A 19,707-nucleotide genomic window follows, 5' to 3' on the forward strand; every position below is an offset into this window, starting at 1 on the left:
GGAACGAAGGAGGCGACAACGTCAACGCTACAGTTCGGGAAGATCTCTGGATCCCAAAGGAGTCGTCATGGTTTTCTTAGCTTGCTGCCACCTGAACTAAATAAGCTCTGGAAAATTCAGGGCTGACTAATATTTACTTAAGATTGTCTTCAATTAAAAGCATGTAAAACGTACATTTAACTCTTTAATCGCCATTTCAGCCCAGTCAGAAAGAAGCCATCTGCTCCCCTCAGCTATCTATGCAAGGGCTTGTGGGTAATTGGACCCATGGGTGACCAGTGAATAGAAGATGTGCAGTCAGCTTGAATCTAAAGTATACACACAAATTACAAGTCTGGCTTTGAGTCCGACACAAAGCAAGTAAAACTGTTGAATTCACTGCTGTAGGAGTATATATGTGTGACGTGAATATGAATGCCGGGGTTCAGACTAATGTCAAATGCTAATCCCCTGTGGCTGCAAATCCTGGCCCACTTCCTTTTATTAACGCTTCCACTGGGTGAGCGCTGTAAGTCTGGCAGCTAAGATAATGCTCGGCGAGTCAGAGTGCTCTGTAGGTCTGTGACCAGGTCTCTGCCATGGAGATAAGATGCTGTAGCGCTCTCACACACACACACACACACACACACACACACACACACACACACACACACTGCATCACAGAGGCCTGACGACCATGCAGCAATCAAAGAGTTTGAGCCAGCCTTAACCAAGGACACAATAAAGGGAATGGGAAACTTTTCCAGCAGCCCACTTTTGAATGGGCCATCAATAACTCTGGTCGAGTTGTTAACTTGCCAGTGTTGCATCGAGTCAAGTGCTGTGTTGGTTGCAGGTGCGCATGTGATTGAGCTGAGTTGATGAGTGTGCCCTTCCCTGCGGCGATGCAGTGGGGTAATAGGACAATGCCTGCTGCACACAGGAGCAGTGTACCACACAGGCCTTTGTGCTTATGTAAGGACTATTTTCAATATGGTACGAGGGCAAAAGTGTGTTTGGCTGGGTCTGCACATGTTCCACTACCCCTGATACTTGACTCTCCCAGGGGAAACCGGGACAAGTTGTACCCCGGCCTTTTCTGCAGGCAGTGACAGACACCAGTAGAAATCCACTGATCAGCACAAAATATACTTCAAAGACTCTGAGTGGTGGTGAATGTGGGAGCCCACTTTGACACACACACACACATACATACATGTGCTCTAATCTATCATCTGTCTTAACCGGGATCAGGCATCACACACAGACATATTGACCCCTAAACAGGAGGTAGTCTGTTCCCTCTTCTTCCTAATTTGGGCTAATTCCCTCCATTTCCCTGTCATTGATTACTGATCAGGCCATAGTGTCTTGCTCTAAGTGGGGCCACAGACACGGGTTTGTAGTGGAGGGGGAGGTGATATCCTGCCCACGAAGCACGATCTGATCTCACTGGCATTATATGGAAAACTGCACGTGATCCGACATTGGAACAAAAGGCTAAAGTATGCTGCTAGTAGCGTCCTACCTATCCCACTAATATTAACAATAATGTAGCCTGCAGCCAGCTTCAGTCAAAGTAAGGGCAGAGGGGCAAGTTTGCGTTCAGACTTAATAAATGAAGCAGTAATTAACACTGTGACATTGATAAATGGAGGGCAAGATAAAGGATGGACATGGAGACCCCCATCTCCTGGAGACGGAGTGTCAAACAAGCATTTACTCTTATCTTATTGGAGCATCTGCTTCCCCCATAATCCACAGACCCCGCGGAGGCTTTCCACTAAGGCCAGTGCACACCCACAGCACTAAACTGCAGCAGCTCCATTCGATTTATATCAGTCTAATTTCTTTAAATCCAATTTGTATTCCAATCTACTGCCTTCTAATCACTTAAACACTGAGTCTCCATCTGCTCTTCTCTTTCCTGTGGAAACGAACGCAGCAGATGCCTCTACAATTGTCCTTTCACTGCCAGGAAAGGCTGAGCTCGGTGCGGAGGAACAGACGTGACTAGTCATTGTCCTTCCTGACTGAAGGCAGCCAGGTGGAGACGCAGAGAAGGTGAAAGGCGCCTCCATAAACCTGAGTACTGTCTTCTAACCACAAATGAAACGTTTTTACTTGCATAACTGTATCTACCTAGTAATGCCCCAGTTGCATGCTGTCTGGGAGGAGTAAATTAATAGCCCCATGTACATCCCGCCACCAAGCCATGAGACCGAGCTCCTCACGAGTAAAAGTCAATTTTCAGCTTCCTATTGGGCCCCGTTTCTCACTCTCTTTACGGTAAATGGGCTTTCTGTTGCCCTTTTGATGCGATCATTGGTGCTGTGCAATCAAGTGCTCTCTGAGCTGAGGCGAGTGCACTTCACTGGGTCTCAGGGCACACGCTCCAATCAAAATGCTGTCTTTCCCCTGCCTGCAATAACACCACCATTACTTTTTACCACTGCTGGGCAGTCATTCTCTCCAGGAGGAGAGCTGGAGCCAGAGAACAAACAAACATCACACATAGAAAACGAAATGGGAGCAGGATTGCTGAACCAGAAGCACAATCCTTCTCTTTTCCTTTAGTCTCCTGACGTTCACTGAAAATGCATGTAATAATGCAGTGTTGTCCATGTAAAGCATGCTTTCTTACCTCTGCAGTGTTTGTTTCCTAAGTCACTAGCGTTCAAGGAAATGTTAAATACTTACACTTGTTGATCAAACCCAGAACTTAAAACAGCACTTTATTCAAATCAGCTCGTTGTGCCCTATGTTCGAATGACCACACACACACAAGAGGTCTCTTCTATTATCTTTGCCACATATTTATTCATGTGTGCAACAGAAGGTCAGGCCTTTGATGATCCTTTTGTAATTATTTTTATTACCTCCCAGGAGGAGCTCTAGCCCACCAACCGAATCAATACCCACACCAGTCTCACCCTGAGCATAAAAGGAAGGGCTCCCTGAAGAGATATTAGTTATTCTGCCAACAGACATGTGCGCTGATCACAGGTAACCAACGGCAACCTCGGACCAAGTTCCAGTCACTGAGGCTCCGTGCAGCATCAAACATGAAAACCACAGTCCAGGCCAAGTTGGCGGAACCTTAATAAAATGGAGACATCAGGAACTCATGGAGGTGTTTCAAAGCAAAGAAAAGAAGAAAGAACTGAGTGAATTTAAAATTGCTCAAAAAAGGATAACCTCAAAGATTTTTTTCAAAATGAATGAATTATTCATTCAATCCATGTTGTCCAATCTGAAATATCTAATCTCCTCCATCGCCTTTTCTCCATATATATGCGGGCCTCTACCTCCCAATGTCCCGCTGTCTCCTTCACTTGCTCCCTGGCCTGTTACATCCTACCCTTGCTGTGAGGGTGACGGACTCATATCCGTCATGTCATCACGAGGGAAATGAGAGAGTGCGGCGGGAGCAAAGTGGGGGAGGCAATAGAATGATGCTGTTGGCCGTCCACGCCTCTGCAGTGGCCTGCTGTGACACCTGCAGGCGCTCCGTCCTGCACCCCAGATCCATCTTTGTTACGGCGGGCTGTCAGTGGCGTCACAGCACATGAGCTCCAGCACACCCCAACATCTAACCCAGCTCACCTCAGTGAGGCGTCACGAAAGTATATTCTATCCCACTGCATAGAGTCAACCACTGGATATATGAGAAAAAAAAATCACAGCCAAGACGCCGAAAGTGAGAGGCACAGGTGCACATCAGATTCTGGCGTTCCAGCTTCGGACTTCACGTTGGTTAGCTAGCCGGCTCATATGATGGGCTCTGTTCCACCTCAGTGCTGTGTGCACTGCTCCCCGCGTCTCCTGAGAGGATCTATACTCTGAAAGCAAACACAGGGGCAACTCTAGGAGGCGCATCCATGCCTCCAGCAGATATCAGATAGAATTCCACTCCAAGTGTATTTCGGGCAGCAGTGTGGTGGGGTCATATTGACTTAGCATCTGCATATTTGCCCTCACTAACTCATGCAGATAGAATATATAAATAGATAACTGTGGGAAACCAAATATCTGATTATGCTGCAAAGGGCTGATTCACATAACTTCAATTCATTTCTGTCTCGTTATTTTCCAAAATCCTCTCATTCCCACTCTTTCAACTACCAGTGGACAGAAAGTGTGATGTTATCTCCTTTCAGCCGATGGCTGGCCTCTGAAGAGCCGAGCCGGCTGATATGAAAATAAGAGTAAAAGGAAGAACAGTGTAGAGTGAAGCGCAATCTGTTGATAAGTTGGGTGTGTGTTGGGTGCAAGGAGCGAAGCAGCAGCTCTATGGGAGTGTGAGGCAGTGGTAGGGACACTAAACTGCGTGATGCAGATTAAATGATTTCCAATGCTGGGCCCACCCAAGCATGTAGCCGGCTGCACCGCCCCACCTTCACCCCCCCTCTTTCCTGCAGACCCCTTTGAGCAGTTGCTAGTCTGCATCTGCTCTGTCTGCGGCAGTAATCCTCCTGATGGTAGAGATGAGAGGATGAAAAATGAAAACAGTCCAGGTGAGAGGGGCAAACCTAACGATTAACAGTCTCCTCCTGCTATTTTATAGTAGCCCTTGACTCAAGGTAATGTTACTTGTTCCCTTGTAGCAGCGGTGATCAGCAAATGGGTGCTACAGGAGAGTTATATTCTGTCATTTGGCTAAATGTGCTATAAAAGGAAAGCTACCGGCCGTGTCCAGATACGTGTAAGTGGTGCGTATGTAAATGTAGACACAGCCCTCCTTTCAAGCATGGGCTCCTCTAAACAATCCCTACTGGGGGGTACAATGAAGTGAATGGCATCAATTGATTCTCCCTCAAGCATCGTCATCTATTTACCTGCATTGCTGAGCAGCCGCGGCAGATCGAATGGGGAGGAATAAATAAGCGCTTTATTGCTTCAGAGCCGAAGGCCGGGGGGAGGGAACGCTGGACAACAAGGCCTTCAGGTGTGCAGAGGAGAGCGGATAATTGGAGGTGTGCCATGGGTGCTGACCTGCAGTCAACACACTGCAGTGGCCCTACAGTAAGTCAATGAGGACCGTCACCTCCACGCTCTGCAGTGGTCCTTGGCCTCGTGTGAACACGTGGAACGGGGGCTGTAACCACACATCCAGGTAATGGACTCAGAGGAGGCTCTGGTAATCAAATGGCTTTTACGCTGTTTGTGTTTTAAAGGTAGAGCAAAGCAATCCCAGAAGAGATTTATTAAATTTCTATTCCACGGGACACTTCATCTGGTCTGGCTTATGGCAGCGCGGTCAAGGGTGCTGCTAGTAAGTGGATGAAGGAGTCATTTAATTCACTCCATGCTAACACAAAAAAACAATGGGCTTTGATGGCAATGAATAGCACTCACAAGCGCATTGGCGCACACATACAGCCGCTGCATTTCTCTCTCTACCTATGGCCTCTCGGTGACAAATGCCTGCGAGCAGTTCTGCAGAAAAATAATCATCATCATCCACAAGTGAACCTGGAGAGTTCAAACGTTCAAGGGTACGATTAAGGCTTTCTCCCGATCCAGCGCAACGGCTGTGACACTTGGCTCGGGCTATGTTCAACTCCAAGCCAGTCATACCAGGAGCCATTATATAAAGTAAATCAGCCACCCTGGGGTCACGGCGGCTCCGTTTACAAAGCAGCAGTAGCTCACAGGGAGGAGATTGCTACAGCGCCTGCTTTATTCCTGTCAAACGGTTATGTATGTAATAATGTGAGAATCCTCCAGATGTATTAAAATGAGAAGGTGGCTCATTCGGGCTGCTGGGTCTGGCAGTCCTTCTTAGCAACTGAAATGCTGCTAAGCATAATTTAGCATATCACGGCGTATATTAGAAAACAGTATACACAACAAGGTTATGTGGAAAAACACTGCCAGGCAACATTGCATCTAATTATAAGATAAGAATTTATAAATACACCAGAGACACCAATAATACACAAATTTGCTTGCACATTATTTATAGGACACAGTCTGGCAAAACACCAGCCACCATACAGTGTCTGCTGTTTATCACGGCACTACACTGGTAGCTATGTGATAGCGTATATTGTAGCGTCCATGTACCTCTGCAGGGTGAGAAGCCTGCGCTAGTTATAAGGAGAACAGGCAGCTACCTGTCACGCCTGGGTGATCCATGGACCAAAGCGGGGATGGAGATGGTGGAATGAGACACTTATTCAGTGACTCCACCACTCTGAGCAGCATTACATCTGCGCTGGACTGCTGCTGTGTGTGACAGATGTGTGCTGGAGTGTTGTGCTCTGGCTGTCCATCTTCACACTTCTCACATTGAGAGACAGCTCATGCATTTTTATCACCGGGTCGGACCTCATCCCTCAAGGCACAGGGGAGACACTCAGGCTCAGGTACAACTGTCATACAAGAGCATGACAATGGGGAACAAGGAGGTTGGCACTGGCCGGAAATAATAATAAGGGCCGTTGTGACTGATACTGTCCAGAAATGAATCTGGTGTGTTGAGTGAACAGCTTGCAACAATCATCACAATACCGTCGTGTGTGTGGCTGCCAGCTTTTGAATGGGAACAAAATATGTGTGTGGGCCTAAACCCATAGAAATGTGCAGTCACATAGTTGGACTGCAGATAGTTCTGAGTCATTCAACCTTGGAATCCCTGGGTTTGTCTGTGAAGGTCGCTGCGAGGCACTCAGCTGGAGGGCAGAGCGAGGGTAATGGGTCTCAGTAATTAGACGCTTCCACAAACACACCCATTCCAGCGACGCACACGACATGAAAACATGTAGGAGGGAAACTCGAAGGTCTTTACAAGCGGCTGCACACAGTGGCTGTGACTGGTAGGTAGGAGCCATAAGCGTTTGCTCTTAATGAAACCAACACAGGGATTGTTGCATGCACTGCAGTGGGAGGAGGATCAGCGTTATCTGCCGCTTGGCCTCTATTAAATTCTCCATCAACTGTTTGGGAAACTGACGCAGCGAGAGAATAAAACAATGATTTTTTTCTGTGCCTTGGGGCCCGTAAAGGTGAGCACAGGTGTGCATTTTGTAAGTACAGGTGTGTGAGACAGGTGGAGGCCCCGACCCCCCGCTCCACCTCAAAGTCAGCATTCAGTTCATCCCATCACTCCTCCCCTGCTCCCGGCTTCACACACGCTCCCACTGCACGGCCGTCACAGGTGCACAACAACCCCCACTGTTTGAATTCCACCCTCATTTCAAAGGCAGCTAGTGTGTGTGTACATAAAAGAAGATGAGGCCGGGGAAGTTTGGAAATTTAAACATACGAGGAAAGATACTTATCATTGGCTGCTGCGTTACCTGCCCCCCCCCTTCTTTCTGTAATCACCCAACCTTTTGCTGTTTGTTTGTCTAAGCAAAAGCATCACGGCATTAGACTCTTTTCTGCTGTGTAAATGTCATGGGGATGCTTGGCTGATGTTTAATAAAGCAAAGGTAAAACAGGGGGGAGTGCTGTTGCCACCGTCCTACAGCGCACTCAGTCATGGGCATCCACTGCTACTGACATTTTCTCTCCCACTTCTGCGTCGAGAAAATGTTAAACCAGAATGAAGTGAGAATTTCAAACTTCACAGTGGTGTTTCTGACTTTAAGAGGCATACAGCACTCAGCGCTGAAAGGCTGAGTGCCCTCCCTTAGCTGTTAAAGTATCGGCGGAGCTGACAGGCCCATGTCTGGCTCTATGAGCTGATTTTCCCTGCACTGGTTTGCACCTCATCCTACTTCTTTGTTCCCTGTTCAGTCACTTCCTGTTATAATCACCGGCTTCGAGTATTGCCTATGCGCCTCTCTTTTTTGATGTTAATCAGAGAACAAACAGCGGCGCTCTTTAATGTGGAGGAAAGTGGTCATGTTGACAGTGATGATACTGTGAGAGACAGTGGAGAAGCACATCCTGTAGATTCATCATCACAGGAGCCTCATTCAAGCAAATGAAGCGCAATTACAATAACGCTGCCTAAACGCTGCCAAATCAAGCAGAACAATCACATTTGGGGCAAGGCATTGCGATGGCTTCCACACAACGGCCTCGGACTGCCTCATCATTCACCTAGACTATTTTAATCTGGGCTTACGTTCCATTATAGAGCAGTGCTTTAAAGCGCTCTCATTCAATCACCACCATCAACAGAGCTCTTATTCTCCCTGCTGCTTCGGCAGTAAAGTCTCATCCTCGCCATTTCCCTTTAAAAGATTGTGTTGTTAACAACTCTCCTCTCGACTCTTATATGTGATTACTCTGTCTCTCGATCCCTTTCTTTCCCTCACACATACGTTTTGGTTTGAGTTTCTCTTGACTCAGCATTAGTGAAACCACAGCCCTGCCGGCAAATCGAGGCTTGTGCACTGTCCAGTGAACTGAAACCCCACGGAGGCAGATTGAAGCCACGCCACGTCTCAGCACCTCTAGGTGTGTGTGTGTGTGTGTGTGTGTGTGTGTGTGTGTGTGTGTGTGTGTGTGTGTGTGTGTGTGTGTGTGTGTGTGTGTGTGTGTGTGTGAACCTATGATGGACCTGACGTCACCAGCTCCTACATCCGGCGCAGGCATGCAGGCGACCTGAGAATAGCACGGTCAGGAGTGAACGTCCAGCATGCAGAGCATGTTCTAATCCTGTGCAGTTTAAAGCACACAGCTGCACGCCGGCTCATTCCTGGAAGGATCTTCTGCTGCAACAACCTGATCCTCAAAAACGTGCGGTAACTGTCTCCGTCTCACCTTTTCCCTCCTCTCCTACACACTAGCGGTATTAATTGCAGCACACTAAACAGTGACTGACGCCATTCACAAGCCTTGGCTTTGTTGGCTGCGCTGCCCAGTGAATACAACTCCAGAGCTTTTTGTCCGCCTAAGTGGACCCTTAGTGGCAGCACCTCCCTCTCCAAGGACCCTCAGATTACCCCTGAAAGGAGGCAGGGTGACGGGTGTGAGCGGGTTTGGTGCAGGGGGAGACTAAGGGACCGGGGAAGGAAGGGCGCAATGACTGGAAAGATGCATGGCTGAGGGAGAGGAGCTAGCAATGCCATTAGCCACTGCTTAGCAACCGGTGGGCTTGGCTCAAGACAATCCCAGTAAAAGAAGGAAAAAAGGGAGCTGATTTGCGAACTACAGCAGTGACGGAAGCAAATAAGCATCAGAGCCCACATTCACAGCAGTGCAGAACAAAGCAGCAGTTGACAGGTGAAAGCAAAAACATGAGCTTCACAGGCACCTGTATTCAGAGACAACAAAACCCTGGCTTTACATACTTCTACCCTGCACACGCAATACAAAGCAAACCTGTGTGTGACTCATCACTCACAGGATTGGGCTGATATTATGTCCCAAACATGTAACTGGTTGAGTTTCAATGTCCAATTCCTAAAATAACACAAAAAACATAAAACCTGAATCAGATTTCCGGTCTGTGCCTTTCTTTATTTCCCCTTTTCCATCGCTCCACTACAAACAGGTTGGATCCAGTCACGGTTTCTGTCACCTCCTACTGTATTTCACTGACTGATGGGAGTCATATTAAGTCTAGTTGAGGCTGTTTTAATTCCCCCTTGTTGGCCAGTAAATTCAAGAAGCATCGTAAAATCAGAATAAAATGCTGACTGAGAGCCCAGTGGGCACGTTGCTAGGAATGCTCTGAAGCTTCTGGCTGCAGGAATTAAAGAGCATAAATCTCATTAGTAATCGTGGAGATCATTCTCATTAAAGTTTTACCAAACAAATGGAAATAACAAACCGGGGCCTTGGACTGAGCTGAGCTGGAGATGGATGACACAATAATCAGTTGTAACGCAAAAGGGCCACAGCTGGACTGTGTAAAAGTTGTAGTGTGACAAAGTGCTGTGGCATCGAACGCTGACAAAGACGTGTGAAGCTCCCGCCCACGAGCCTGAGCAGCCTGGTGCCATTCAGAACCTGGCATTATTTAAAATCCCTGCTGACCACTACAGAACCTGTAGAACCCTGCATATTCATAGAGCTTTGCTGTAAACACATTATAGATGGGATTATAATAACGATCCCCCACCGGCTCTTTTCTTCCATATTCATATGTCATGTGATGAGAAGACACCAACTGCTCAATCTGTTGCATGGGCGGATAAACAAAAATCAACTCATCTCTGCCCTAATTTTAACCACCTGAAAGGTGTTAATTAGCTAAAGGGAAGTATTCAGAATCTTTGAGTTTGGTGAATGAAAAAAAAACGGGCAACAGAAAACGACTGCTGAGAAGATAAGAAAATTATTCTAAATGTCAACTGTGAAAGGCTGTCGTCGCCAGCAGAGTGGTGGAACCTCACAGCCAGTCTTCACTGAATGCTGTTTTAGTGCAGGACGTAGTTTGGGAACGTGTATAAATGTGAGTTTCAGACCAACACTGGACGCGTGAGCTGAAAAAAGCCGCGTTTCTAACATGTGACAAGTTCAACAGCAGCCGAAATGACTTACCATCAACTTGGAAACACAGTAATCCAGCAACAATGATCCACGCTAGCGGAGCCATGCTAGCATATTAGAGATCCACGGCGGGCGCGCAATCCTGGGATCTACAGCAGAAACGCGCTCCGTCCGAACAGCAGCCGAGTCCGATCCGCGCGTGTGGAAGTTGTGTCCAGCTCCTACTCACTGACCGACATCACACAGGACCCATCCACCAGCGCGTCGCCCGGAGCTGCTCGGGCTGCTCATGTCCACCGAACCTTCACACCCAACTCTGGCGCTTCCCCCTAAGTTCATCCACCGCCCGCGCTGCGTCTCCAGCGGCGCTGGGCGGAAAACGACGGACGGACGGACGGACGGACGGACGCACTTCGCTGCAGGTCCTCGGCTCCTCGAGACGCGTCTCTGGCACCTTTCAAATCTTCAGCGACGTCTCCACAGTTCAACACATGTCTCGGCCGATACTCTGACTGAGAACCAGTCTCTCACTCTCGCTGATTCCCAGAAAGTTGTTTTATTACAACGGGAACCGGCTCCCAGAAGACCCATGTGCTCAGCGTGGGATAAAACGCCGTGAACGTACAGTCACACTACAAGTCCGCTCAACATCCTCCTCTCCTCTCCTCTCCTCTCCGTCTCCGCCTGTGGCTTTGAACGGCGCTGCCGCTAGGAGCGCACGCTCTCTGGCTCAGCCCGCAGCCACCACGCCGAAGCTTCACACGCGTGGACGCGACGCGACGCGCAGCAGTGCGGGGAGACCGCAGCGAGCGGGGGTGCAGCAGAATGGGACTGACGCGATGAGGACGTGAAGGAGAGCAGGGTGAACCCCCACCAAGCCTCGCCTCCATTGCTTTGGCTTTAGTCCTGCTTATTAATTGGTTGACCGTAAAGTGATTGTTTAGGGTGACCACTGATCTGAAGAGGGATTATTAGGGAATAAATGTGCAAATACCACAAGTGTCCAATATATTATTATACTGAACAGCAGGAGCATTATAGGAAAAACAAGGTGCAGTGTGTCATAAACTAAGACTTATTTTCATTTAGAATTTCATTTGAGAATAATAGAGCGATATTACTAATAAAAAACCTGAAATCTGTCTGTGCAGTGGACACAGAAGTTTAGGATCATTATACAGACAGAGAAATAGGACGTTTAATTATTTGCACATGTTAATATGCTGAGATTGTGAGTCTGGCCTGTAAATATGGTGTTTGTCAGAAATCAATGACTGATTGACAACATGAGGAGACCAGTGGCCTCTGCTTAGGCTCCATCTTCTTCCAGTCACACTGTGTGGAAACAGAAGCCGTCCAGATGAAGAACAAAACCTCCGCAGCCCAGTCTTTATATAATTCGGCCGAAGCGACTGGACACAGAAGCCGGGACCCAATCCCTAAGAAATCTGTGATCAGAGGACTCGTATGTGGTCCGCGCTGCTGCCCGGCAACCTGATTCACGTCGCGTTACGGGATGAGGCATGAGCTGCGAGCGCCCCCTAATGGCACCAGCGGTGACAGCGCTCGTGTCACAAGCATTTGAAATTCCGTTTTAACAAGTGGTTAAAGCTGTGAAGTAATCCCCAACAGTGATGTAACTGTAAGCAAGGGGTTGTCATAACAGGTTCGGTGCTATATTGTGCAGCAGATATAAGCAGATGTGATGGCTCCAAGAGCTGCTTCAACGTGTGGTGACGTAGCATGAAGTGATTTATCACATAAGGGAGCTTATAGTAATCCTCATGACTTACAATGCAGATCCCGTAGCTGTGTACACTACTAAATTAGCAAGCATATATGACCACATAAGCAGGTGTAAAGTGGAATCCATCAACTGCCTCAAACCCCTCTTTTAATTTTTAATTAACCTGAGACTAAGAGGAGGAAAACCTAAAAGGCCTGAATTTCCTTTTGTATGATTTACATCAAAGTCAGCCATAAAACAAAGCCCTGGAATTGTCAGTATGTGGCCTGAAGGCGTCTGTGAAAAGTATATTCTCGCAATAAAAATACAAAGGCAAACACCGTGACAGGACGGTTCTGGCAAAGGCAACTGCCGCTATTGCCTTTAATAATAGTGTGCACTGTTCTTTCTTCTATTTGTTTGTCAGGCTGCATGCTGGAGCTCGCCCTGCGAAAGCCTTACAGGGAAGTGCGGCATGTTACAAGTTCGCTCGCCTGCTCTCATTGCAGGCAGCACTGTCATCTGGCCAGACACAGTGATTTGTCTTCATATTTTAATATGCTTGCGAGCTGCATGCAAATGCCGTCTTCTCCGTGCCTCCATAGTGTCCTAGATTCCAGTAGCTGCGTGCACCCAACCACACACACTCACAAACACACAAAGAGCCAAACAGGAATTTATTGTGCCATCAGTGTTGCTGAAGGTTCGAGGCAAATAAAAGAGAGAAAATAGGGGAATTGGAGAAAGGTCATTTACTAAGAAGAAAAGCTCACTTTGAACATAAACAATGGAATGTGTGGCATCATTGATGGAAAAAGTAAGTAGAGTGTAATTCTCCCTCAAGCCTGGCCTTTTATTCCTCACTTTCAATCACTGTATCTGTGGCACAGGCAGTGTTATTCCCCAGGTTTCTAAATATCAGCTGAAAGTGGATTTATTTTAATGAACCCGAAAGCTGTGTTTACTCAGGACAAGCCACGTTCACATAAAAAAAGAGAGATGATGCGGGAAGCCACAGACTGATACCTAATGACAACACTCTAATCTGAGCATATGCATCATTTCACTGTTGGAATAATGTCACTAATCTTCTATTAGGGTGATATTCACAACAGTGCTGATAAACAGGGTTGTCTGTGTTGATCAGGTCAGACAGAATGCAGATGAGGTGTGACCACAGACACGTAGATCATAGATCAGTGACGCTCAGCAAAGCAAGGCACAAGTGGACGGTTGCAACGAAGCCCAGTGCCGGTGAGGGACAGTTACACGGGACACAGAGTACTGTTTGCAGCTCTATCCACCACTGCAAGGACGATTTGAGTTCACCACCAGATGCTGAGATGGATCATTCATTAGTTAAACTAATCAAATTCCCTCACCATTACTGTCACATTTTTATGTTTTTAATTGGATTGAAACTAATAATCAATCAGACAACTTTCAATTATTGTCCCCAGGACATCTGCTCATTGATGAATCCTGGCTGGAGTCATTAATTAGGACGGCTGTTTGGCCTGACCCACATCCGTCGCCGTCCACTTTTCAAGTGACAAGACGTTTCCTAAGTACACCGCCTTTCAACTGAAGCTAGTGTGAACCTCAAACCGCGCATAAGCTTTTACCTAAATAAAACATAAACTTTTGGATTTACTAACTGCAAGTGTAGCTGCTGCACCCTCTAATTTTCCCAGCTAATGAAAAACAATCTTCCTTTTTGTGGCTCAGTATACAGTGGAGCAGAGCTGTTGCTTTTTGTAGATAAAAGCACAGCTGAGGATCAATAGGAGGTCCCGAAGTGGAGAGTGTGATATCTACGAGACAATCAGGAGTGTGTACAACAGCAGTGAACGCTCAGGGGGTTCGCAGACTGCAAATTCCAGCAGAGGCATTTTCTGCATTTTAATTGCATGTAACTAAGGTGCAATTCAAACTATGAATCACACGCAGACAGTGATAAAATGTGTGGTTTCAGCAAAGCTGCTTCTCCTATGTGTCCAGGGAAGAAGGAGGAAAGTGTTTTTAATTGTGTGCTGGGTCAGGGGTTCAGGTAGCAGCATCATTCATGATCAGATCAGAGTGGTATTTGGGGAGCTCTTAGCTGGATATCTTTCATGGCTGAGTATCCCCTTACTGGGCCTGGGTCTCTGCGTGGGGATGATTAGGGGCTGGAGTTGGGGGGATGATGTGTGGAGTGTGATTAATGTAGATGTCAGCAGCAGCCCTTCCTCTTCAGCTCCCTCCCCAGCATCCGTAATGACACCTGGGGACGGCGGAGCGGGTCTACCTGCAGCCCAGGCTCCCTCAGCTGCGCATGATTCTTCCCCATGATCCTCCTCTGTCAGCAGTCCTGTCACTGGGCTCAGATCAGACCCTTATTAATGGGCCTCTATGTCAAACACAGATATTAAGCTGTGCTCTGCGCTGCACTATTCATGGCTATAACACCCACATAGGCGCACACACACTGACAAGCATTTCAATATAATACAGATGCAGACACACACACGCACACACACACACACACACACACACACAGCAGCAGGCAGCACACTCATAACTCACAAACAAATCCCTACATGTGCCTTAACATCTTTGAAATATGACTTTCCCATTTAGCGCTTTTTGCAGATTCTGTCTGGAGCTCTATTAGATGGATCCGTCCCTCCTCTCTTTCGACTGCGTAATACACACAAGCCAGTGTTACATTATGCTGAAAAAGGGACAAACCTCTCACTGTGATGCATTGTCCAACCATGCAAATCACTCCACTCAGCAGAGCAGACTACTGTACGCTAGTGGTGAAATGATTTTATGGCCACTGAATAAGACTCAAGTAAAGTCTGCAGTGAAGAAGGAGTCAGGTTGAATGGGAAGTTGGCTGAGCCTTAGCAGCTTGGACTGTTTTTGCTATTTAGGCTTGAGGGTTTATGATGATACGAGGAAGACGGAGGCATTTTATAAGAACTGAGGTTTTTAGGGACATAAAAAAGTCGATTACTGGCAATAAAACATTTAGTGGAAGTCAGTGAAACACATGGTAAATCTGTTCTCATGCTCCCTCGGAGCTGCAAAACGAGGAGACGGGACAGATGGAGGAGCAACGGAGGGCACGACACCCGAGCTCGGTGTGGAGAGAGGCTCCTATCAGCAGGATGTACACTCTGCATGTAATGCATCGCCCGTCTTCCGCTGCATTCACTGGAAGGCGCAGGAAGTGAGATAGGGCCACGCTATCAGGTGGTGCACAACTGGGCCTTACTGTATAGGAACCTACTTTTCACATTGGGCTCAGCTTCGTCTCATCTGCTCACGTCCTGTGAAGAGGAAATCATTTCTATATTCATCAGTCTGAGATTCGGCTCAAACTGGAGGAACGGTTTGCGATGTCAAGAGGGAAACCTTTACTCAAAGCTGAGTTTTCAGTAATTCTCTATCAAATGAATGCATAAGTACAAAATGAACATCCTCAGATATTTTTATCAAACATTTAAATCACAGCATTAGCAGTTTGATCAAGGCTTTGTATGAGACTGGACAGACAGTAGTAAGTGAACGACTCCATGGATGGAGGCTGAACCCGACTCTGACTAGTGCAGAGCAATCACATCACCAGCTGCACCGCGTAAACTTCAACCCAGCGAGAAACACAACGGTATTTAGGATTTTATGTATTAACTTATCACCAGTAAAAAACTCACACAAGTCAGAGAAAACTCCAGAGAATTACGTGACACTGAACAGGTTCAGCTGCAGGAAATCCAAGGTAAACCTCACCAGATGAACCGGCTCCTTGCTCCATTTTCACTATTTCCTGTCAGTCTCTTCCTCCCTCCCTCTCCCATTAGATATTCCCGTCCTCGTCTTCATCTACATTCCTGTCATTTACGGATTTTCCCCGTCTAGGTGAAAAACAGCCCACTCCGAGGGTCCTGGGAGCTACGGCTAATTAGCTGGCCTACTTTCCCGCCTATAGCTGCTTAATCAGCCTCTGTGAAAACTCATCACAACTGGCGGCTCCCACCTACAGCAGACCTTGATAACAGGGTGCGAGTCACTGACAAGGCCAGAGAGCGTAAACAGTCGGGTCCAGTGAGTGATGGCTCGCAGCAGCTAATGACTGAGAAGTGAATACTTGAGTCCTGACGAGCCCGAAGGGCGGGAGTGAGAAGGAGGGAGGACAAGAGCAGCTCGAGTATCTCTCCAGCCTCGTTATCGGTTGGGACGCTGGCCTTCCTCGCTGCAGTCCTCCTCCTCCTCCTCCTCCTCTCTAGACCTGCGGCGACGGACATCTTTGGCAAAGTTCTGAGCAGAACCTGCTTCATCTCGTCTGTAAAACTATAAAACCCGATTAGGCTGGTTTCATGTTTGGCATGTGGAAATCCCCCCGTGTCAGTGTTTTCTACAGCTGTTGAGATGGGACTTTTTTTCCTCCACCCCTGCAGGCGCATCTCTAAAAGCCGCAGTTGGCCTTGTAAACACCCACAAAAGCCACATGAATAAAACAGGCAATATCATTTATTCCTTGTCATTTCCACCGCCCAAAGTGGCACGAGCTCAGTCAATCAAGTCCCGCTGGGGCGAATAAACTTTCCGAGACAGGAAGAGCCCAACATTTAAAGCCTGAGCTGCGTAATGGTGTAAACACCATTCTTAACCTGTTCACTCAATGTGAAATACAACGTTTGCACTCAACACTTTTCAGAATGTATCTTGGAAGTTTCCCTGAATAAACGTGTTTATTTAACAGAAGAGTAAGATGGCCTGTGAGAGGTTTCCTGCTCACTTACTGTGACTGCTGGGTTGTAATTGGTATCACTTCGCCAGTTCTGTTCCACTTACACTCACACATACTTTGGGGCAAACTCATTACGTCCTCCTGGAAACTGCTTCTACTGACACATGGATTATTATTCTGTTTTGGAGCTTTGGTCATCTGCAGTGTGACGGACACGTCCCGTTATTAGCTGTTGTAAATAGTTTGTGCTCCTGTTAGTTGTGTTTGCCCAGTGGAAGTGAAGAGTTGAATCAAACCTGCTGTTTTTCTTTTTTCTGGTAAAACTCAGATGTATTTTTATTACCAGACAGTACGTGTGACTTAAACCATTAACATTATACAGACCATAAGCATCTAATACCTATTGAAATGTGTAATGAAGAGTAAAACAGTTTCTTTAGGCCGGTCCATGTTACAGCCCAACATGTACACCATTAAACTCCCAATGTGCTGTCACGGTTTGGAACCGAGCCCAGAGTTAAAGCTGCGTGTCTCAGCACATCCCTGTTGTCTTTGCATCTCCCTATCGCTGCTATAAACCGTAAACTGTAATCATGACTCAAACAACGGTGTCACTCCCTCAAGTCCTTTAAAGTGTCTCCTTTGCTCCTCACCTCCGGTCAGGAGACAAAGGGGGGACATTAATCTCAATATTCACATTTCATAACCCCGTGGCCTGGGACAGTTTGAACATCTGTTGTTCTTTATTGCCTTCTTCTTCTTCTTCTTCAGCACATTCGTGGTGGTTGACAAAAGCTGACTGCCTTTATGTCCCGCTCGTGAACACAGTTTTCTCTACAAACAGCCAAAGCAGCTTTGAGCTACATATCGGTCTCTCAGGCCGTTGTTTACGTTCGAGTCCCTTGTATCGACACCTTTTGGATTGCTCTTGACCAGTGAACTGAATAAAGCACATGGACTCTAAAACCGAGGGGTATTCCACATAAACACAGCCCCGCCCCTGCATGTTGAGCACCACGACAGAATCAATTGATGGTTGTACACATCAGAGGTTCAAACTTAATTGTCCCCCAAAATGGAAAGTGATTTAGAGCCCTAGGTCAGAGTCCGTCCCAGATGAGACATTAGGACCCCCCTTCCCCATGCTTGACCAGGGACACTATGACCCTTTTTGGGGGAGAAAAAGATCCAGACACCGGGCCCCCGGGGCCCCAACTGCCATAAACGCTGTAATGTCACCAATCTGAGCCGAGTGATGGTCTGACACAGACGATGGTGAAAAAAGACCATGCTGGCCTGTAATTTGCTTCAGACACAAACACAATGAACGGGTGGAAGCAGCAGGTGCAGTGAAGACTGTCAAAACCATCATGCGGTATGGTGGAATATGCTGAAGCGCCTCATAGAGAGACACAGTGTTTGGTGAAGGACAGTCGAGGCGCTACACAACATGAAACTGCGGCGGAGCTGTATCATTCTCTCAAGCCACTGATCTGGTAATAAAACAACGGAGGCATGTAAGTGGATTCCACGGAATCTAAGTGGATTTCACAGTGGGCAAGTTTCCACAGCTACTTCCAACCTGTGACCTCTTACTGTGTTTGCCAACTGCCTCGCGCAGATAATACGAGCCCCCCTCCGTTGAACGAGTTACACAAACAGTAAAGATGGTCATGGTCTCTTCAGGCCATAATGAAACTGGGCTTGTGCCCCTGACAGGTCTGTCCCCCGGGGCCGGGCCGGGCCGGGCCGGGCCGGGCCGGGCCTCGTACCCTGGCCTTGCCACTTCACACTCTAATTGCTGCCTCATAAGCAAGCACAGCAACAAATCCAGTTAATGACAGTGGCATATTGATCCCTGGCAGCCCGGCGGCACCCCTGTCTGTAGGTGTGGGAGGAGGGGCACTATGGCTTTTACAACCTGAGGGACGGCGCGCTCCCTATAAAGAGCAGGTCTCTGTGACAAAATAAAAACCAAAAGAGGGTCAGAGTGATACAATTACAGCGCGGCAGCCCTGACCCCGGCTGTGGCTGAACAACACGCTGCAGGGTGACAGTGGAAGTGGGGAGCAGAGAGGGAAGCCTTCATTAGACGGTCTGTGGGGTGGGAAACCTGTTCAGTTTTCTCCATTAATGAGTGCTGAAGAAGCACTTTGCCACTGTCCCAGCAGAGTCATTACAGCCGCAGCCCGTGCGCTGAAGGAGCGAGACTCCGTAACAGGCCACAAATACTATTAGGCCAAACAGTGCAAAGAGCTACAAACACACAACAGCTGTTCAAGCGGCGATGTCGTCATCCACAAGAAACCCCGCACTGCTCCTTTACGGGTACGTGGCGCCTTCATCATAATGTCCCTGTTTGTAAACAGCTCTAAATGAGTTTCATGCAGTTTAATCTGTGCTGACTCCTGCTGCAGAACTTGTACACGTAATGCGGAGAACAGGAAGCCTAATTGGAAAAGGAAGCAAGGCTTGGACTGCTCATTTACAGGACGGAACAGGAGGGAAGCAAAGCTGGATTCTTCTCCAATTTATTTGCACGGTAAAAAAGGTGATAGAATGAGGCCACACAATGGGAAGCTTTAGCGTAGCATCCATCACAGATGTTACGTCTCACAGACGCCGCGTGCTTGTACATTAAGTGAAGCTGGGAAACATCAACGTGCTGAGCAATCATCACAGAGCACTTCTGCGCGTCCCGTCATTTTTTATGTTTTTAAATGTTTTAATGCAGCACTAAATTGCAGATTGTTGCCACCTCTGTTGTCTAATCTGGGTTCTACTGTTTAAGCCGCTCTGGATCACGCTGCCGCTCCCTCAAAGAACAACAACTCTTTTTAGATGTAAGCTGTTACAACAGACAGTTGAC

General features: G+C 47.5%; 1 protein-coding gene across 9 annotated transcripts in view; it reads right to left on the minus strand.

The window, feature by feature from the left end:
* The window catches only part of robo2 (roundabout, axon guidance receptor, homolog 2 (Drosophila)), a 240,866-nt gene that overhangs the window by 123,327 nt on the left and 97,832 nt on the right, over positions 1 to 19,707 (minus strand). The window contains exon 1 of one of the 9 annotated variants that reach the window (XM_029171174.3): positions 10,426 to 11,251. The exons of the other annotated variants lie outside the window; for them this stretch is intronic. Within the exon in view, the coding sequence (XP_029027007.1) occupies positions 10,426 to 10,480 (55 nt within the window). The 5' untranslated portion in view covers positions 10,481 to 11,251. Of the gene's footprint in view, positions 1 to 10,425; positions 11,252 to 19,707 lie in introns of those variants that run through there. 9 annotated transcript variants of the gene reach the window in all.

The sequence above is a fragment of the Betta splendens genome, chromosome 13 (assembly GCF_900634795.4).
Source record: "Betta splendens chromosome 13, fBetSpl5.4, whole genome shotgun sequence".
NCBI classification, from domain to species: domain Eukaryota; kingdom Metazoa; phylum Chordata; class Actinopteri; order Anabantiformes; family Osphronemidae; genus Betta; species Betta splendens.